A 23,162-nucleotide genomic window follows, 5' to 3' on the forward strand; every position below is an offset into this window, starting at 1 on the left:
AGAACTCTTTACACAGTGTTTCAAGACTCACAGACAATAAGCGTGGAAACTGCGAGGCTTATTAAGGGCTGGGCTTAAGGGCGAGGCTCAGAACTGGCACAATATCACGTCCACTGAATGCTGTTGGTCAAAAGTAAGTCATAAGGCCAGCTTAAATTAAAAGGGACTAAAAATTGACTCCTTGATGAAAGAGTGGCATGTAAGTATAGAATGGGACAAACTATCGACAGTCACCTTTGGAGATGATCTGTCTCATTCATTCATCTTTAGGAGTGTTTACTGTGTCTTAGACATTGTTCTAGATGAAAAAAGACAAGGTTCACTTCTTCCGGCGTTTGCATTAGTAGTGGTGGGCAGATAAACAACAGTCAGTACAAGAATAATTTCATAGAGTGATTAGGATGATGTGCTAATGTATTAGTGGGTGAAGGAGTGGCGACACACATCTTCCTGAGGCTATAGTGTGTGTGTGTGAATAACAGGAAGTTTGCCAAACCTAAGACATGGGAGAGGCTCCGTGCAGGTAGCACAGCAGGTACAAAGGCCTTGGGACAGGCTCAGCTCAGCTTGTTTGAAGAACGTAAAGAAGGCCGTTGTGGCTGGAATACAATGAACCATGAGTACAGTCCCGGGAGATGTGGTGAAGGAGGTTGATCCTGTAGAGCCCTGTAGGTTATAGTAAGAAATTTTGTTTTTATTCTGAGTGAAATGGAAATCCATTGAAGGATATTTCACAAGCAAATGGAATAATTTTATTTACAGATTAAATAGAAAAGGTCACTCTGTGAGGGAAAACTAACATTTTCTATTACTTCAGCCACAGAACACTCCTGACACCAAATGTGTGCGTTTCCCACAAAAGCAATCTCTAATTTTTGATGGACACCCATTGAGTGTCCTATGATTTAATCAGTTCTGGCACTAACTGCCCAGAGTTAGTGCAGACCCCACAGGTTTTGGGCTCACTTCTACAAGACTGTCCCCTCTCTCACTTCAAGCACCAATCACAAGTCCCAGGTTGTCACCTGTATTTCTAACCAACCAGCTATAAATCAGAGGTTCCTTGAGTTCAGTCTTTTGCTAAAACAGCTCATAGAACTCAGGAAAACAGTTCAGTTACTAGATTACTGGATTCCTACAAAAGGATACAATTCAGGAACAGCCAGATGAAAGAGATGCATAGGGCAGGTATGGGGAAGGGCACAGAGCTTCCATCCCTCATCTTATGTGCTACCCTCCTAACCTAGAAGCTTTTTGCATCCCTTCAGTGAGGAAATTTTTATGAAAGCTTTATTACACAGGCATGTAACATTGGTTAAATCCCTGGTCATTGGTGATTGTGCTGAATCTCCAGCCCCTCTTCCCCTCCCCCACCCAGACTGAAGGTGGGGCTGAAGTCCAGCCATGTAATGCTGTGATTATTTCCTCCTCCATCATCACCCTTCACCCCTCCCACCCCGCATCATCTTTAGGGGCTTTCTCAAAGTCACTTCGTTAACATAAACTCCTGTGTGGTTCCAAGAGGCTTGTTGTGAATAATAAAGACTTTCCTTTCACCTTTCTTGTTCCAAAATTAAAAAGATATTTCTGTTACTCTTTTTTTTTTTTTTACTGTTTTTTATTGAAGTATAGTCAGTTTACAATATTGTGTCAATTTCTGGTGTGCAGCACAATGCTTCAGTCATACATAAATATACATATATCATTTTCATATTCTTGTTCACCATAAGCTACTACAAGACATCGAATATACATATATTCATTTTCATAGTCCTTTTCACCATAAGCTACTACAAGGTATCGAATATAGTTCCCTGTGCTATACAGTATAAACTTGTGTATCAGATTTGTGGAGAATTTTGTCTCTTGAAGAGGCAATGTTCTGTCAAAGTTCAGCAGGTGCTCTGAGCGGCTGGGTGGGTCCGTGGATGTCAGTCTTGGTGTACTCGTGGGAGAAGGTGAGCTATGAGCGTCCTTCTGCTCCACCATCTTGGCCACTCTCCTCTATTATTCTTATCATTTAAGAAATTACAAGGTTTTTAGGAGCTCTGACCTGGAGCTAGAGATGAAAACTAAAATATATCACAGTATCAAACTCTGGTGATCTGAATATGCTTGTTTTGATAAATAGTCAAGCTTGAGTCTCTCAGTCTTAGAGAAGCACATACGCAAATTACAGGATTCTGCTGATTTAAAGAAAAAAGAATTCCCAGATCCATGGACAGTGAAATAAGAAGGCAAGAGTAACATATTTGGGGCCAAATGTAATTGTAAACTACACTGCTAGGGAATAAATGATCCATAATTTCCCAAGGAGAGTGAGGTGATTTTCAGAAATGCATCCAAGTGGGGTGTTCTGCCCCACCTGCTTTTTGAGTCAGTTGGCTAAGTTTAAAATTTTGCATGACCAGGTCCTCACTCAGGTTTCAACTTGGGGATATGAAGATAAACTGCCTGGGAACATTTGCTAGTTCAAGTTAATCTCACCCATGTTCACCATCAAAATGATTTTTAAAAGAATCTATTAAAAAGTACAGATTGGGCATAGTGTTTGGACTAGCTATTAGGATATAAAGCAAAGTACAGAAATTTTTCTTTGTGAAATATGTTAAAGAGTAAGAATGAATAAATATTTTCCCTTGTTTATTCTAATAAAGCTTATGTGTTATTTAAGAGATTTAGCTTTCATCTTTGTATTTATTAAAGTCTGGAAAGAAATTCTTACAGGAATTCTGCAAAGATAATCTCTAATTTTAATTAATTTAATTTAAGACCACGTATTATTGTAGCTCTAATGCTAAGCCCTAAAATTTGAATTTTAAAGTAAACTTTTTAATAACATTTTAGAATTATAAAAGTATAAAGTGTTATTAAAATTTAATGTAAATATTATTAAAACCATATTTTAAGGTATAACATTTTGTATATAATTTAGAACATAGACAACTAGAAGAAGGAAAGATAAACATTTCAAAATTAAACATCCAGAAAGTTCTTGCTATATATATAAGTAAGTAGATATGTAGAGACTTAAATATATTGATATATCCAAATACATTTATGTATACATACAAATATTGGAATTGCATAGTTTTTTACATCTTGCTTTTTCTTGTTAACATTATATCGGTCATAAACAACTTCCCATGTCACTGAGTTGTTTTCGCAATCCTGATTTCAAGGAGAATATAATAATTCATTATATTGTTATATAGGATTTATTTAACTCTGCTTCTGTTCTTTTCAGTGTTTGCCTACATCAGTCCTATGCTGATGAGTGTCTGAATTCATAAATCAGCCTGTGCTTTTGAAGCTATGAATCTGCTTGGAAGTTCATGTTTCATATTTGATTGAGAAGAAATATTTTATCTTAGGGGAGAGAAAAAAAGACAGTTTGAGAAAAAGAAATTTGGAGCACACGCTACTTGAATTTAGAGAGATTGCAGGTGCACGTGCTGGCTTTTATGAAACCATGCACTTCCTGCTCTTCCTTAATAATAGCAAATGCTGTTTTCCCAGTGCTGAGGTTCGAGTTTGATTTTCACGTATGCGTGACTTACTGTTCCTACAGTTAGAGGACGCATTCCCACAGACTCCTTGACCAAAGTGAATTTTGTGAGAAAGGTCATTATCACTGACCTGAAAAAATTTGTACTTAATAAGTTTATGTCAGCTGTAACAAACAACAGATGTCGGAGTTCCTAACCATTCATTTCTTCATTATTTCTGTTTTGAAGTGAAAACAAATGAAAATATAACATTTTATATTAAATTTCCCACTTTGATGGGACAAAAGTTAAATACAAAATGTGTAAAGTGAGATTGGAAGCCAAGTATTATTTCGTTTCCAAAGCTCTCCAGATGGCATCAGCTGTTCGGATACAGTTTGGAAGAGCCGGGAAGGTAGGGTGAAAAATGGCCACGTGGGTGTCACCACCCACACGTTAATTGCTCAGCAACAAAAGAACTATGCACTTACAACCCAGCGTTCAAGAGCAAGGGCTGTGGCTGGAGAAGCCAGTGGTTTTGCACTCTGTGTCCAAGAATCCCATAAAACAGCTGCTGTCCGAGGTACCCCAGCTGCCCTCCCTTCCTCTGAGCTCGTTCTGCCCTTGTCCCTCCTCCTCTTCTCTCATTGTGCTTATTTTGTACTTGTTTTGGTGACTGACTTAGAATCACTAACAAACTGCAAGTCTACAGGGATAAAATGAAAAAACAACTCTAAAATTTTGGAGACAGAAAAGCCAGATGCATATTTTAATTTTACCCTCTGGGGAGCAATACAGCTTTGAGCATGACTGGTCTGAGTTATAGAAGGTGAACCTGAAAGGCGGAGCACTGCAGAGACAGTAGAGAGTCTCAAACATTAGTTTGTATAAGAATGGCCCAGAGAGAGATCTCAAGATTCAGATGCCTGGACCCCACTGACTCTCATTCTGATTTAAAGGGTTGGAGGATACCTAGGAATCAGCATTTCAAGCAAATCCCCATGTAATTCTTATATGCATGGTGCTCTGACCATAGCCTTGGAAATAGTAACCAGACTATGGGCTGCAGGAGTGTGGGTTAAAGGGAAACTGCTCATTTGAAGTGATGTGCCTCGGTTTTCTCATATATGAAATGGGGAAATAAATCAATCTCCTGGCATTATTGGAAGCAGCACATTAGTTCTGACTGGGCCAAGCATGTCTTTCACTACTCTGAAAGATAAATCACTTTCTAGGGTATACAGTTTATGTGTGAAATATACAATTTCCCATCTGCTAAAATGAGTCTGAAACTTTAGAATGGCTTGAAAAGTACATCCCTGCACCTTTATCTTTTGATCCATGGAAAAACTCAAACACTGGGGAGTTTGATAGCACACTATGGGTATAGAGCTTTTGTATCATAGTGTAAATAAAAGATCGGGTTGATGGAGGAAAGTGAAGAAAGGAAGTGATAGCTTGAAGGCATGTGACTAGGTAAAGGGTTGGAAGAGCAAAGGACAGACTCCCAGGTGCTTGTCTAACGCATGCTCTGAATGTGTAAGTAGCAAACTGGCTACCTGTTTCCAGCAACGTAAATGATCCTCTGAAGTGCAGATAGGGCCTAGCCCTCAAAAGTCCTGAGCAACTAGATATTTAGCCATGGTAACTCTTAATGTTCCTATTTTTGATGCAATTCTTAGATGTTATGATGGCTTGACAAGATTGATAACCATCATCTTAGAGTACTTCTCAAACTTCCGTCATTTACATAGGACCACCATGATTTTAGCCATCGTTGTAAAACACCTGTACTTGGCTTACTGATATTTTTCTTTAAACTTTTTCACTGTTTTTTAAAACAATTTTGTTGTGAAAGGAACTTGATATTATTTTTAGTTGAAAACCAGCACCACTTGCCATAAATACAAGGTTGATATGCATAAATGCAACGACAGCAAAGCATGTTATTAAATGGCATCTGAACACAGCTGCTTTGGGAAGACTCTGACCCTTGGAATCTCTGTTTATCTGATGAAAATGGGGATTGGCAGGTGCTAGTACCACTTGAGCACTTCTCTCATCCCCAGCTGGGGCTTCCTACTTGATATAATCGGGAGGATTGGAAGGCAGTGGAAAATGGACTAGTGCTCCTACTGTGTAATAGGATGTAATGTTCTTCCCGTGTGGCACCGGACTTGGGACAGCCCACAGTCTGGGAAATAGTCAGATCACTCTTCAATAGGACTGACAGGCCTACTTCCCTGAATGCTTGGCTTCTTATCTAATTTGAACAATGGGTGTAACTTGCAAGGGTTCCATGAAACCCTCTTGTAAACATATCAAGGTCTGAAAAATTAATAAGCTTTAAAGGCAAATATTTCATATGTGCAAAGCACTCATCCGAATGGATGCATACTAAATATTTCATGTAGGACAGGTTGTTAGCTAGACATCTGTCATGTTCCATTGTGCTCACTCTCTTGGTGATGTATCTAAAGAGCTTGTACATCTGAAGCTGGGGACATGAATTTCACTTCCCTTTCAATTTAGCTTTGAATAAATTTGAGCTTACTTCCCTGAAACCTGATTGAGTGATGAATAAAAATAGCCAATTAACCAAGAAGCTTCCCAGTATGTGGCATATCTATCCATTGACATTTGTGTACTTATTTGCAAGGAAGCAGTGTAGGATGAGTTTAGGCTTTGAGGAGAGACAGGTACCATTTACTACCTATGTTAAAAGTCTGAGACTAGTTACTTAACTTCTCCAAACTCCTAGTTTCCTCATATGTAAAATGGAAATTATGCTTAACCTCCCCAGAGTTGTAGTTATGCACTTAAAAATAAAGCAAAATGGAACAAAAACACCAGGAGTAAATGGTACAATGTGAATAAGACACTTAGCACACTTATTGTCATTGCTAGTATCATGATGTCAATGAGGATGAGTTTAACATTTTATATAAGAAAAAGTGATATGCTTGAATCTATGTAGTACAGAAGCTAGTGCTTAATCGTAAAATCTTCAGTGTTTTAATTCAGGATGTCTTCATTTCTTTTTTGAAATCTCCATAGCAATTCCTACTGAAAGAAATAAGATGTCTGTAAGGTTTTACGTTCTAAAAGTGTGTTTTTGTGTGTCTTATAAGTAAATATACTTGCATGAGCTTGGTGAAAGGACATCCCTTTGAGATATATATTTTCTGAAATAAACTTACTGAGTCATGTTGTACATACCATGCAATTCATCCATTTCAAGGGTACAATTCAATGATTTTTAACAAATTTACCAAGTTATGCAACCATTGCCATGTATTAGTTTTAGAACATTTCATCACTCAAATAGCATCTCCAGTGCCATTTACCGTTATTCTCAGCGGTAACCTCCTCAGGCAACCACTAACATACTTTCTGTCTCTATAGATTTCTCCCTTTTCTGAACACTTTGTAAAAATAGAATTATTCAGTATATGGTTTCTTGTATCAGCTTTATTTACTTAGTACAATACTTTTGAGGTTTGTCCACGTGTCAACGTGTATTAGTAGTTTGCTGCTTTGGATTGATGAATAGAACTTCACTTTGTGGATATACTGGAGTTTGTTCACTCATCACTTGGTAGATATTGCAGTTGTTTCTGATTTTTGGCTTTTACGAATAATGCTGCTGTGAACATGCATGTACAAGTTTTTGTGTGGTCATAAGTTTTCATTTCTCTTGGGTGTACACTTAGAAGTGGTATTGCTGGGTCATATCTACGTTTAACATTTGAGGAGTTGCCAAACTGTGTCCCCAATTGGTTGCAACATTTTATATTTCTACCAGCAATCTATGTATTCCAGTTTTTTCTCCTAGCCATTCTAGTGGGTGTGAAATGGTATCTCGTTGTTGTTTTAGTCTGCATTTCCTTAATGACTACTGATGTTTTCTATCTTTTTATGTGCTTGTGAGTCATTCATACATTAGGAGGCATATAGTTTTTAAATGTTTGATTTTTTTCTGGTTATCTTGATAATTTATTATGAGGAAATTGTTGAAAAATTGCTAAAAAAAAAAAAGCAGCAATAATATTCTGGGAATATCCAGGATTGAAGTGAACTTCTGTGATATCACAAGAACAGGCATAGACGTACTCATGAGGCTCTCATTGTGGGCAACACATTTAAAACTCTGACTTCATAAAGGAAAACTCTACACAGATAACTAGAGTATGAGCTCAAAGTAAAGAATTTTCTGACTCTTGAGCACCTTTCCTAACCCTAGCACCTAGAAAAACGTCTGACACGATGCAGGCATTTGATAAATCTTTGTTGAGTAAATGGATACAAGGCGTATATTTTGAACACATTTGTTGGATAAAAGAGTGCAAGTATTTCTGGTGTCTCGGTAAGTAGGCAATTCATGCGCTTATTTTCATAGATTAGAATTCAGGAAATTTGAAAACTGTTGTGTTTTAAAACAACTTCTCAAATCCTGTTAAAATATCATTTTTGTCAACTAGAGCAAAACTATTGTTGATAATGTAGAGTCATAATCTTATGAATGGGAACACAATTTCATAAAAGCCACAGCTCTAACTTAAACCAGTACCTCTGTTTGTTTTGTACTCCAGAAGTGCTCCTGAATACCGATGCATTATACTTTGAAAGTATAACTAGATTTTGATTTATCACAAAACACAAAAATAAAAACAAAACTCCTAACTTCTTCTCAGTATAATTTTGTTTGCCTCTCTTCCCACTTACACTGACCTTTCTTAAAAATAGTCCAAGTAAGAAACAGCATGAATATAATATATAAATGTACATACATGTGGTAGCAAAGTATACTTTCCAACAAGGAGCATGCCAGCAGTTTAATTTGAAATCCACAAAAATATATAACTGGATTCTTTTAAAACGTTTATCCTTCCCCCCAATATATACATATTAATAAACTGAAATTGTATCATTTAGCTCATAAGTGAAGAATGCTTTTGTGTTGTAATAAGAGATGGTTGAAGTGTTCAGAGAAGGAACAAGTTTTGCATAGACCTGAACAGTTTGGGTGTTAATTTGTAGATCCACCTGGATATACTAGAAAATATTTGTGAGTTAGATAACACTATGAGATAGAGATTCAACAGCGTAAAACTGGGCCTCTATTCTCGTCTCCTTCTTAAGGCACCAAGGTTTTCTTTTCAACCTTATTGACTTTATTGGAAGAAAATCACTTTTCTGGCAAAGAATGTTTGTAACCTTTGTGGTTTATCCTAGAATCAGATAATCAGAATTTTCCGAGCTTGTGATGGTTACAAAAGGAAGTGGGCAACATGCAAAAGGATCAGTGTTAAAGACACATTAATAATAAAAAAAAAAAGATACATTAAGGAAACTTTGGTTGCTATTTAGTCTTGATTATCTAGAAAAATTATTTGTGATGTTTAGCTCTGTTTTATTTTTTATTAAAAAATGGAAATATTAAATTACGTATATGGATTTTAAATGCTGTTGGGGAAATTTTAAATATATTTTTAGCATAAATACACCCCGTCAGCATGAGAACATCAATAATGCTTCTCTGGAAAATTCTTGACTGCATAATCTGAAATCTCTAGAAAACAATTAATTGTTGAATGTACTATAATGATCACATTTACTTTGTTTTTCGTGAAACTCCATCTGCAGAGTTTAGTAAAGGGAAAAATATGTAGGCAGACAACATAAAATTGTAAAGCAACTAAATACAGCTGTAACTTCTCTATTTTAGCTAAGTCAAGTTCATTAACTGTTTGCCAAGATTTTGGAGCCCATATGAAACTGAAATTACAACCTGTAACACTTGAAGTCCCGGGTACAACTGAAGCAAGAAAGGGCTACGTAATAAGGTCTCAGGTACTTACAAGTACTAATGTAAAGACATGAAAGCTAGTGGAGAAATGCACACCCTCCATGAAAGAACCCTTCACGTCTGTACATCAGGAGTGAAATGTTAGGAAAGACAGCATATCCCATTTTAGCAAGAAATGGAAGATCACCGTTTACATCCAATTAGACAGTTGCATAACCATAGTTTACTTAGAGAATGTGTATTATTCCTCTCAGTTGTCTTTATTTCTGAGCCATCCCTGGGGGAAATGTGAGGTCAGCAAGAAGTTCTTAGTCCCCTTCTCTCAAAATACAGTCACATAATCCAGTGAAAAATAAGTACTATTTGTTAAGTATAATTTGAAGATGTATGTAAATGATTTTTTTTTTGTATTTTTTACTGGGAGTAGTTTCTTTATATCCACCTGAAAACAGGTCGTCTGAATCGACAACGTCTTCTAATCTTTTTAATCATTCCTGCATTTCCTGGCATATATTTTATACTTCATGAATTTAGGAAGTTACGTTTCACAGAACAGCTAGAGAAAGTGTTAATGCGTGGATATTACCCCACCATGACTCCCAATCTAGATTAGGAATGCCTGTGTTTATTAAAAATAGCAAACTAACTGCTTCATCCATTGGCAGCTAGAGATGCTCTGTGGAACCTCAAAGGCTTGAGTTTTCTCTTGAGACAGTTATTAAAAAAAATACAATGAAGATCTGCTAGCACCGAGGAGAGAGAACACAGTCCAACATGTACAATCAAAGACAGCCTTGATTAATTTTCTTCATACCATAAAACCAACTGGATGTTTTTAAAAAACTTTAAAAAGAGCAAAATATATCTGTATATGTATGTAGTACCTGTATGTGTGTAGTATGTGTATATATGTATATATAGCATATAGATACACACGCGCACACTTAGAATGTTTGCAGACAGGCTGTCTATAATCTCTTTAGTATTAGTAATTTTCAAATAATTCCTTAGGTCAATACTTATTCTAAGCAATTATATACATTATTGATATGAATACGATCTTAGTTTAATACAAAAATCTTTGTAGCTCTATTGACCACAGATTTAGTTTCTATAGGAAGAGTTTATGGGAAAAACTTTGTTTCATAACATAGATCTTAAGAGTTTGAACAATATTAGTGTCACTTATAGTACAAGAATGTATCATGTGCATTTGAGTGTTACTTCTAAGTTAAATTTGGAAATGACATTGAACCTTGGGTCCCAAGTCACCAGGGCCATATTAACTCACTTTTAAAAGTCGTGTTAATTAATTTTGTAACTGACAGCACTTATTTTTAAAAGTAATTAATTTATTTGTATTGGGCTATAACTGACATATAGCTATGTAAGTTTAAGGTGTACCGTGTGTTGGTTTGTTACATTTATATATTACAGTATGATTGCCATTGTAGGATTGGCTAGCATCTCTATGAGGTCACATAATTATACTTTCTTTTTTGTAATAAGAACAATAAGATATAACCTCTTAGCAACTTTGCAGTTTATAACACAGTATTATTGACTATATTTACTATGCTGTGTATTAGATCTCCGAAACTTATCTACTAGTTACACCTTAAGGTTTTAGTTAGGTTTTTGTTGTTGTTTTTGGAATTGAATGCATATGGATGTACAATGTAGCCTGTTAAAATAGAGTTATACTGATGTAATATTGCTTTAAGGAAATTTTTCTGAATATTTTACATCAAGCCTTTTTTAAGTACCTGAATTGCATTAGCCTTTCCACTCCAATGAAATCACCCTGGTGACTATAATGGGAAAGTCAGATTTTATTTTTATTCTTTAGTCTAAATTTTTAATTTAATTAGACACATTAGAGTGTGGCTATTTATAAAGTGAATCAATGCTCTCAAACATATTAATCCCAACTAATTACATGTCACTTCTAATGACTAGTCTATAAAATAAGTCTAATGTATTTCTATGTGATACATATTTATCTGTATATGGTTAAACATTTGCCCTTTGTATTCAAATGTAGTATTCAAAAGCCATAAACAGGGCATTTTGCTTGTCATTTATATTTATTTGTTACTAATGATTACTACTTGTATGTGTATGTTCAGGGGCCTAGGGTGGGAAGACAGACTTGTAGCAGAAAGATCAGCAATTAATATGCTGTTACATGATGGAGGTGAGTAATATGAACTTGAACTTGAGCAATGGCAATGAGACTGCTGAGAGACAGAACAAATTCATAAGGTATGACATCGGAATATATACAGGATTCAGTCATTAGTATTTTTTAAAACTTTCCAAGTAATTCCAACATTCAGATCAGTCTGAGGATCATTAATCATTGTTAAATTTAGGGTCTCAAGAAAAGCAACATTTAGGTTGACTTCTAGGCTTCTTGCTTGTTCATGTCAATAGTAATGCCAGTCATGGTTGAGGAAATGATAAAGGAGGAATAATTTTATTTCAAGGTTTTTGCTGTTGTTGTCCAGCTTTGTATATATGGAGTTCAGAGCATGTATGGAACATCGAAGAAGTCAATGGAAAGATCTGATGTAGAGATATGCACTTTGTAGTCTCTGCAGAAAGATGATAGTTGAACTCATGGATTTAGCCAGGGCATCTACAGAGAGTCAAGGAAAATAACACTTAGAGGCCAGTGGAGGAAGGAAAGCTTGGGAGCTGACTAGTAAGGAAGGATGACCGGAGAAGGAGCAGGTGAGTGAGGTGGCAAAAAACAATGAAATGAGAGACTTACACAAGGGAAATGTTTATCAGAAATAGCCAATGGATGAAGTTTTTTTTTTTCAGTTTGGAAATATAGCTACTTTCTATTTGAGGGATCTGTTGTGTGGAATCACCCAACTCAGACTGCTGAAAGGAATCTCTTCTGCAGGTACACAACAGGGTATCTTGTTACTTTGCGCATCATACACATATAGGTGTGTGTGTGTGTGCACAACATGTGTGTGTATATGTTGGATTGTCTATCAAACTCTCAATTTTTTTTATGTGATTAGCTGGCTGTGTAAGGGGGGAATCTATACACATATCCATGTACACACGTAAGTAATTCTAGAAGTGGGAAAGACAAGATCAGCGTGACACTTTGGTTTAAGCCTGAATAACATCTCCGCACCAACATTCCTCTCACTTCTCTTCCATCAGGGAACACTGGAGAGAGAAGGATATGAGTAGTTGGTGCCAACGAATGATGGAGTGGAGAGTGGCCAGATTTTAACTTGTGACCGTTTCACATTAGAACTGCCTCCTTATTTGGAAGGTTTCCACCTCAGATACATGTTCTATATTAATATTCTTCAACCATGGCAGCGCATGAGAATTGAGGAGCTTTTAAAAAATCTCCGTGCCCAGGCTTCACCCAGACCAATTGTATCAGAATATGTAGGACCCAATCAACAGTATTTTGAAAAACTTACCAGGTGACTCCAGTGTGCAATCAAGGTTGAGAAACATTTTCTTCTCTGTCATATTGGTCAATCTGGCAATATTTCCAAAAATCGACGTTATCTGAAAGCATGTTTCTGTCTTTCTGATGACATTTCGTGTCCTAGTGCTCTATCGGTACTATTCATGGTTTTACAGGTAAGCTCACCAGATGCAGATTTGGGATTATACTAGTCAACTCAGACTGCCATGACAAAATACCGCAGACTAGGTGGCTTCAACAATAGAGGTTAATTTTCTCACAGCTCTGGAGGCCGAGTCTGAGATCGGGGTGTCAGCGTGGCTGGGTTCTGGGAAAGGCTCCCTTCTTGGCTTGTAGACAGCCACCTTCTCACCCTGTGTTCACATGGCCTTTCTTCCTCACACGAGCACAGGAGCAAGGGGTGGGGAACAAGCTTATTGGTGTCTTTCATTATAAGGGCTCTAATCCTATCAAACCAGAGTCCCACCCTCATGACCTCATCTAACCCTAATTACCTCCCCAAGGTCCCATCTCCAGATACAACCTCAGAGGTTGGGGCTTCAATGTATGACTTTGGGAGAGACAACAGTTCAGCCCATAGCCAGGGTCATCATGCGGGTCTGTGCCATCATTACTTTTAAACCAGGAGACTTGTTTGAAACAAGCACTAATTCAGTGTAGTCCAGACAGATAAAAGTGCCCTTTGGTGTTGTATATAATTCAGCAGTGGTACTTATGTAACCACAATAAGCCATGACAGTTTAACCAGATTCAAATTTCATTGCCAATAAGTGTACTCGTTTTGACAGATCTGTAAAAAAAAACCAAAAAACAAAGTTAGAACAGAACCAGACTTTTCTTGTAAATGTTTAATTTAGTTTGGAACTGCTTACCAGCTCTGGATTTGCTTTTCTCTGTCTTGGTGAATTCAGTGGACAGAACAGCATGTCGTTTAAGATAGTCTGGTGGCCGCCTTCATCTTAGCAACGATGCTGAATGTTTTCAGTCTCATATATGTTCTCCCTGACGTTTGATGATGTTAGGTCATCTCATTGTGTATGTTGCAAATAATTTGGCAGTATCTTTAATAATTTCCTGTGTGGGTGCACTGGAAATTCATTTTATTCACTTAAATCCTCAGATTATGTTGTGTTCTGTGCATAGCATCCAGAGTGAAAATTTTCCATTTCTAATTTTGAGGTGTAAAAGTTTTAAGGTTTTTATCTGTGTAGTATTATGCTTGTAATTACTGCAGCAGTCTACTTCTCTCTGGGTGAGAGTGTTCATCAGGGAAGGTGCCGGTGGGGTTAGAGGATGAGCGAGAGGGATTGTGGCCAGCCTCCTTTATCCCTTTTCAGATTAGCAAGAGGACTATATTGTACATAGACTATAAACAGGCAAACAATTTCCAGGAAGCATAAAAACATTCTGAAGATCACACACCTGGCAGGGACTTGGCAGCTAGAAGGTACAGAAAGTGTTAAGCAGTCAAACACATGAGGCATGGGAGGGCAATGTGTTGATGGTGATTGGTTAGACGTACAAGTCCAAAGGAGGACAAAAAAGTTCTATGTTGTTCCTGTCTGTTTCACCTCGCATGTGCCACAAGGCAGTGCAGACCACAGGTGTTCGGGAACCATTTGAAGAGTGAATGACAGAACAATCCCAGAATGACCTAAGGAAGACTGGCAAGAATATAAAATTAGGTCAATCATAGAAAGTCTCAGGGAATTCAAGTTTACTAAAAAGCACTCCAGGATCCAGAAGGAAAGCCCAAGTACAATTTAAGGTGAAAACAAACCCCACATGCTGATCAATTAAGAGGCATATGTGCAGAACCTCTTCTGGCCTGATAGCTCTTCTACTCGGGACCCCTGGGCTGTCTCTGTCTCTTTGCTGTCGCTGCATAGGATGTACATGATTATTTATCTTTATTTCTGAAAACAATTTCTACCACCAGGTGAGTGAAAGAGACCTGAGGTCTGGATAAAGAATTTATATTAGCAAATAGTTTTGAGTATCTACCAAATGAGTGTGACTTTAAAACCCCTCATATCTCAGTGATTAGCCTGAGAGGATTTTCTGTCTATGCAGTTTCCTATTCACGTCCCGAGTGGAGTTAATAACAGGACCCACCCCCTGGACTGCTGGGAGGGCCTGAGTCAGAGAGATGTGTATAGGTACATGCTGCTGCTGTTGTTGTTGTTATTATTATTATTGTTGTTGTTGTTGTTGTTGTTATTATTATTATTATTATTACTAACCAGGTTAGGGATTTTAATCCTCTATCGCACAACTCAAAAGTTTACCATAATGCAGGTGGGGAGGGTGGGGTTGAGGATCTAGCTCAGTGGTAGTGTGTGCTTAGCATGCACAAGGTCCTGGCTTCAATCCCCAGTGCCTCCATTAAAAAATAAACTTAATTACCTACCCCCTCAAAACAAACAAACAAAAAACACTTAAAAAAAAAAGAGAACAAAAAGTCTGCTGTAATTCAGTCACTTCACTTCACTTTGCTGGAGAACATGATGTGTTTCTCTAAGGCAAAGGTAGTGTATCCCACTATGTACTTTGGGCAATTAACACATAACATTGCTATTTACTTCTACACATTAAAGCAAATATTAATTAGGCAAAGTCCTGGGTCTTCAGTAAGGCTGTAGCTTTAGGTGCAGAAGGTTGCTATTTTGTAGAATGGATATACAAAGAGATATTTCAGAGAAACATCAGATCTCCCTTTACAGCAAGCAGCACTGGCAGTTGCTGCAGATGGACTGTGGGCTTCTCGAGGTGAACCTAAGCTGGCAAACAGGTTCAAGTTTTCCCAGAAATTACTGCTTTTTTCCCTTCAGTGGGAAAGGACAAAGCCAAAAATGACAATGCTAAGTAAATGGAGAAGTCTCTATTTCTACAAAATAACCTAAGTTTAATAAAGCTCCCCCAAAGAGTTACAAATTTTTAAGTTGTATCCTTTAACTTAAAAAAGTAATAATCTTTGTTAATTTAAAAATATATATATTTGGCCATTATTTTTCTTTATCGTTTCTAGGTAACTAATAGTGTGTGGGCATACACTTACAGTGCTAGAAAACTGATGCAACATATCGCTTTAAGGGGGAATAAAATGATCATCCTGGTCCACATCTCTTACCTTGATTCATAGCGCAAATATTTCTATTCTTGGAGCATTACTGCAGCTTTGGTGCTAAGAAAATTACCGGTGGATGAAGAATGATTCTGCAGCCTTTCATCCTTAACAATTTTCACGCCATCTCCATCAGTCTGACTTTGCAATCGTGCCATCTAGTGTTCAAACGTCCTCAGTACAACAGCTCAACTTTAGAAGCCAAATAACACAGGAAGTAACAAGCAAGTTACCTTTAACACAGTGTGCTTGGGGAGAGACAGTGTAACCAACAGCCCATCACCGAAACACTAAAACAGATTTCTTCTAAATATATATTTCTTGTTTATTTTTATTACCTCATTTATTTCTTGTGTTTAATTCATAAATATTTTTATATATTCTATGTATATATAGTCACACAAATTATACATGACACACTCCACATGTTGAAATTATACATACTTTACATTTTATTTTTGTATTCTTCTCTGTCTTCCTATAACTTTAACAAGAAGATCATTCACTTTGAAGGCAACACAACAATCCAGTCGTGCATTGGGTTGGATTTGAGTGGACTGGATTAGAGTGGAATCAAAAGATGGAAAGCGTTTATTATAATATCTGATTGCACTGCATATCCTGCCCAGGCTGTGGTTTTGTTGCTGCTGCTGACTGTGCCTTCAAGGGTCAGGTGCTTTGCTACATAGCAAGCGAAGCAGAAGGGATTGCATGAAATAGAGCAATTCGCCAGAAAACAAACAAAACTAGTGTCTTCCTTGCCTTACCTTACCAATGAGACTATTTTAGGTCTGTCTTTTTTTTAAAAAGAAAAAACTTTTTTTGAAAGTGTTTTTAGGAGTTAATGAGTTTGGGCCAAATGTTCAAGATGTCTCAGAGACATGATTTTTATTCCCTTTACTGGCCTTTGAGATGATTTCTGTATTGTCTATCAGTTCAGCATTTTAAGAGAAAAAAGTTCATTTATTTACTTATGAAAACAATAAAATTGATTGAAGAGAGACTCCGTCAGGTCACCTCCATCATTTTAGCATCTGCAAAATGGTTGACGATATGCTCTGACTGGCTCTGACACTAAATGGAAAACCCCAGCCCTCGCCCTGTCTGATTCTGAGGTGGGTGAAGTCCCTGGTCCATGAGGCTGACTTCTGCTCAGACCTAATCCAGTCCTGCTCTGAGCTCTGGTCTCCCTTAGCCTTTTGTCAATTCCTCGAGGACAGGGCGCTCCCTCCCACTTTGGGCTCTGTTTGCCTGCCTTACTTTAATCAGGAATGCCTTCTTTTCTTCTTCACTCTCACTTAGTTCATTCTTACACCTCTTTAGACCTTAGCCTAAGCACCGTTTCCTCAGAGAAGCCCTCTAGCTCCTGGATTAGTCCTTTCTTGTTATTAGATGGCATCCACTACTTTTCCTTATTACCATTCACCACACTTTGTAATTATATACTTGTACTACTGTCCACTTAGTATCTCCTGCTCCTACTAGATTATAAATTATGGCAGGCTAGAATATTCCTTGTTTAGCCTCTTAGAGTTCTGGCCACTGTGTTTTCTGTAATGCTCAATACGGAGTAGATACGTGGGAAATTGCTGGCGAAATTCATCCGAGTCCAAACTTGAGCACTGAGATGCCCGTTCCCAGCCCCCATGTAGATTTGCAAAGGCACCTCTGCTTTCATGTCATCCTTGGGACAAGAGAAGAGTCACTGAGGCAGGAAATCCCAGTGCCTGCATTCCAGCTTCTGAAGGAATACTCTCTGTGACCTGCGTCTTCCTGCAGCACAGCCTGGGAGCAGGGTGTACGCTCCTCTTCTTACAGAATCACTGACCTTGTTCACACCACTCTTCCTGATTCTTGAGAATCGATTGACCTTTCACTCCCTGACCGCCAGTCTCTCCTTCCCACGCTCCTGTCCCCCACCCCCCAAAACCAAACCAAACCAAACCAGAACCCACTTCCTCTTGTCTTGACTGTCAGCCATCTTCATGGATCAACAGGGAGATACAGAGTACAAAATATACATTAATATTTCAGTAAATCATCCTGTCACTCTGGTATTCAGCAGAGAATAAAAATAAATTTTGCACATTTCACAAAGGACATGTCAAGTTTTCATTGTTTATTTTTTGTAGCACTTTCCTTCTCTTTCTAGAAGTCTCTAAGGGTTCCCAACTCTCTCAGAATATTAGACAAGCAATCATGCTGAGATCAATCATCTTCAAAATGAGTTTTTCTTAAAAAGTCAAAACATGTCATACTAAACTTCAGGTATCTATAACCAATCACCAATGTCTTCTAAAGAATAAGAAATGAAGTTAGGATCCAGAAGTGATTCATTTTGACATTGCATATATACCTACACACATACGTAGATTGGGTATTTTGGGTACATTATATTATACTTTGTCTGGTATGCATGTTCTCATTGTTTTATGAAAGCAACACTTTTGCTTAATATCAAATACACACAAAAGAAAAATGCTTGCACTTTTGAATATTTGTAAACCACACCAAGGATTCCAAGTGTCTCTTTAGGTCCCTCTCCTTCCCGCCTGCGCTAACATCTAATAGGCGTTACCTAAATGTGTGCTTCTGGAAAGCCAGATTGACCAATTCAAACACCAACCCATATAGAAATCTGACTCTTAGATGTATGTTTGATGAAAAAACTGATTAAATAGTATATAAAGTTCACTCTACAGAGAGTCATCACACTTCTATCTCCACAGCAACACGGATGTACACACAGTGGCATCGCTTCTTAAACTGTATCTCCGAGAGCTCCCAGAACCGGTCATTCCTTATGCAAAGTACGAAGACTTTTTGTCATGTGCCAAACTGCTCAGCAAGGAGGAGGAAGCTGTAAGTCGATGCATTTATTTCTTCAAAATATTGTTTGGGGTTTGTCAGTGTTCTTTGTCTTTAATCTATAAATTTTCCTTTGCCGCAGCCTTGGATTGTTTTCCACTATTCCAAATATTGACATTACACCCATTTAGAATTTATGCACACAACTCAGGTCCCAGTTTTGATCCTCTCTTTCATCAAAAATGAAAAATATAGCAGAATAAATGAACTCGGCACTCCTTTCCACTTTGTCCCCCTACACGGTGAATTGTGGAGCTGCGGCAGGCCAAACATTCCGTGAACAAAGCGGATGCCTTATTTCATAACCCTTTTCCATTGTGTCCCCCTACGTCATCTCAGACGGTGAGTCCTACCAAAGCCTGCCTCCTGCTTTTTTTTTAAAAACAGCTTTATTGAGATGTAATTCATATACCATACAATCACTTATTTAAAGTGCACAATTCAGTGCTTTTTCGTATATTCTCGGAGTTGTGCAACCGCCACCAAATTCTAATTGTAGAATATTTAGTAGATTCTCATCATCACATAACAAACCCCATACCTGTTCTCCCAGCTCCTCCTTCCCCAGCTCTTGGCAACTATTCATCTATGTTCTGGATATTTGCCTATTCTGGATATTTCATGTAAATGGAATCACTCAGTATGCTTGTCTTTTGTGACTGTCTTGTTTCACTGTTTCCAAGATTCATTCCCATTATACCCCATAAATCAGTATTTCATTCCGTTTATTTATTTGTTCATCAGTTATGGGACATGTGTTGTTGTTTCCATTGTTTGGTTATAGTTAATAAAGCTGTTATGAACACCCATGTACAAGGTTTTGCAAGGACATATGATCTCATTTCTCCTGGGTGTATATCTAGGAGGTAGACCTCCTGGGCCATGTGTAGCCCCATGTTTTGTAAGGAGGCTCCACCATTTTAAATTCCCACCCGCAGTGTGTGCCGGTTCCAGCTTCTCCACGTGTTTGCCAACCCTTGTTGTTCTCTCTCTTTTTCATCATCCTAATGTGCGCAGTAGTTTGACTTACATTTCTCAAATGGTTAATAATGTCAAGCATCTTTTCATGTGCTTATTGGCTATTCGTGTATTTTCTTTGGAGAAACATCTCTTCAGATCATTTCCCCATTTTTAATTGAGTCATTGGTCTTGTTACTGAGTTGTCAGAGTTCTTTATAGTTTAGGTTACAAGTGCCTCATCAGGTATATGATTTGCAAATGTTTTCTCCCATTCTGTGGGTTGTCTCTTCCTCTTCTTGACGGTGTCCTTTGAAGCACAAAGGTTTTCATTGCAAAAAAGTCCAACTTACCTATTTTAGTTTTGTCACCTGTGTCATGTCTAAGAAGGCTTTAGCCCAAGGTCATGAGGGTTTACTCCTATATTTTCTTCTAAGACTTCAGTAATTTAGCTATTTTTAAAAAAAATTTTTGGGGAGGGAGGTAATTAGGTTTTTATTTATTTATTTATAATGGAGGTACTGGGGATTGAACCCAGGACCTCGTGCATGCTAATCATGAGCTCTACCACTGAGCCATACATACCCTCCCCCTACAACTTAGCTCTTACGTTTAAGTCTCTGATCCACTTTGGGTTAATTTTTGTTCACAGTGTGAGGAGAAGGTCCAACTTCATTCTTTGGCATATGGACATCCACTTGTCCCAGCATCATTTGTTGAAAAGACTAATTGCTTCCCCCATTGGGCTTTCTTGGCACTCTTGTTGAAATTGCTGCCAGTTTTTGCAAATGAAGTTTTATTCCATTTGTTATGTAATATTGTCTGTGGCTACGTTTGCACTACAACTATAGTGTAGAATAGTTGAGACAGAGACCATGAGTCCCAAAAAGGTGAAATTATTTACTATCTGGCCCTTTACAGTGACAACAGATCAGATTACATTCTTCATTAGCTTTTCTGGGACAATTTACATTTTAGAGGAAGTTCTACAATGAGAAGAATCAAAGCAATTAATCTCTTTGTGAAACACCTGGGAAGATCAGCCTTTCCAACCCTCCATCCCACCCCAAATGATGTTTCCTAGATGTCAGAGACTTATTCGTCAGTAGACGTGTGTTTGTCTGTTTTGGACATGCTAAAAATGAGAAGGACTCTCACTACATCGAAGCTACTGTTTTCCCCAAATAACCATATTATAAATGAAGCTATCTTCCCTTTCAGCCATTGTGAACAAATGTTAAAAAGGTTAAGAGCTTCACTTAAATCTGTTTCTTCACAAATAGCGCTTACATAGATATTTGAAACGCTTTCACATCTTTGAAAATATTCCTGGAAAGTTCTCTGTGATGGTGGCAAGTTTGCAGGACAGGATCCTTCACTGGTAATATGTGAAACTAATTAAAAAACAACTGTATGTCCATTTTCCATGTGCTTTAATTCCAAAGCCAGCACTTAGGTAACGTTTTTTCTCTTCTTTATACTCAGGGTGTTAAAGAATTAGCAAAGCAGGTGAGGAGTTTGCCGGTGGTCAATTACAACCTCCTCAAGTATATCTGCAGGTGAGAATGGCCCTAAAGACAAAACTACATTTTAAAGGACTATATTTAACCTGACATTAATTTGCTTTTGACAGTGGATACAAATCACCTAACTGCTCTGAGCTCCAGCGTTGGCCTCTGTAAAATTAAGAGGTTTGACAAGGTGATCTCAAAGGTTCCCCTGAGCAGGAAAGTTGCTTGATTTTGTCATTTGTTGTCTCTGAAGTTTCTCTTCTTGCCTCTGCATATTAAAGATATGTTGTTTTGAACCTCCATCAAAGTTGTTTGAACATATACCACGTACCATTGTTTAACAGAAGGAGCATGTATCTTGGCACGAGAAATACCTGCCTGGTAATCCAGATTCTACCCCTGAGTACTTACGTGTCTTTATGCAATTTTCTTGTCCTCTTTGAGTCTAAGGGTCCTAATAGGTTAAAGGGGTAGTGAAAACACACATTTCACAGAGATGTTTTAAAAAATTAAGTATATTTTTAAATTATGTATATATACATATAGTGAATACTAATAAATACTGTTTTTTCTCTCAAGACTCATTGAAAAAACTTTTGTAACTCAATTCTGCTAGAGCAATATTATACCTGGTAAAGCTCTCTCTTTCTCTATGACCATGTTTAACTTAAGGCCAAGGATGGTGAGTACCATGTCTGTGCCCCCATTTAAGAAATCAAGTATGTACAATTGAAACTTACTAAATTTAAATAAGGAGATTAGTGATTGGCCCTACAAATCACTACAAGGTATCTTAAATGATAGCTTCCCAGTCCATTTTTAAATAAAATTCAAATTTTTAATTCAGTGCAGTGTATTATTTGCATAGGTTTTGTATAATGATTAGATAAATGTTCAGCTTACTGGGAACTATGGAGTTTAAGACTAACACCAGACACTGTGAAGTTCATTGTCAACTCTAACTGAGAAGGAATTTCCAGAACCCCCTACCAGAACATTTTCCGGTGATAGTTACATTAAGGAGACAAACAAGACCTTAGGTTTCAGAATTTGAAAAGGCAAGAAATAGTTTCACTGATGAGATAGACTTATTAACATGTAAAAGTTCCATCCAAGATTCTGAACTCATTCAAACTATTTCAGTGGATGAGAAAAGGGTAGAGACAGTCTCCTTAAGTAAAAGAGAAAAAGGCTTTTTCTTTTTTTTTTTTTTTTGAGAACAGTATTGCAAGTTCATCTCCACAACAGAAAAACTTAACTTCTCTTAAAACATTTAAGCAATCTTTTAATTTCAGCTATTTCCAATAGGAAATGATAGTTTGACTTTTTGCCCTTCAGTTTTGCTATAATTTAGGCTGTGTAACAGGAGTGAACATGAGGAATAGGCACTTTTTAAAACAGTCAAGGTATAGTAGTCAGGAGTGCAGACCCGAGGGTCAGATCACTGGGATTCAGAGCTCAGCTCTGTCACTTATTAACTCTGTGTCCTTGGAGATTTTTAACCTCTCTGGTGCCTAAAGTGTCTCATCTGTAAAGTGGAGATAATAATAGTATTTACCTCCCAGAGACGCCTTGAGAATTTAATCAGTTAGCACAGTGACTGACACATATGATGTAGTTTTTTTAAAATAGCACATAAAATACTTTTTTTTTAAATGTTTTATTGCTTCTTTGTCTCCTCAGTACAATTAGTAAGCCATGAAGCAATAGAAGTTCTTGTAGAAATGAAGAGAGGATGGGGAGTGAACAAAAGCTGGAAGATTATAAAAATAGTCCCTCCTACTAAAATCATTCGGGGAAAGGACCATTTCATGCCTCTTATTCTTTGGCACCTAACCAGTTAAAAAAATTTGTGCTTGCAATTTTTCATATCAGTAGAACTGAGGTTTTAATTTAAACCATGTTGGATCTTATTTTTAACAGGCTACAAATTTGA

The 23,162-nt window shown here is 37.4% G+C and overlaps 1 protein-coding gene across 8 annotated transcripts in view; it reads left to right on the top strand.

Annotated features, from left to right (window-relative positions):
• The window catches only part of ARHGAP24 (Rho GTPase activating protein 24), a 635,760-nt gene that overhangs the window by 595,640 nt on the left and 16,958 nt on the right, over positions 1-23,162 (top strand). For all 8 annotated transcript variants that reach the window (XM_031433275.2, XM_064486017.1, XM_010983141.3 and 5 more), the window contains 2 exons: positions 18,620-18,752; positions 21,201-21,274. In XM_031433275.2, the coding sequence (XP_031289135.2) occupies positions 18,620-18,752; positions 21,201-21,274 (207 nt within the window). The remainder of the gene's footprint in view (positions 1-18,619; positions 18,753-21,200; positions 21,275-23,162) is intronic.

The sequence above is a fragment of the Camelus dromedarius genome, chromosome 1 (genome assembly GCF_036321535.1).
Source record: "Camelus dromedarius isolate mCamDro1 chromosome 1, mCamDro1.pat, whole genome shotgun sequence".
NCBI lineage: Eukaryota > Metazoa > Chordata > Mammalia > Artiodactyla > Camelidae > Camelus > Camelus dromedarius.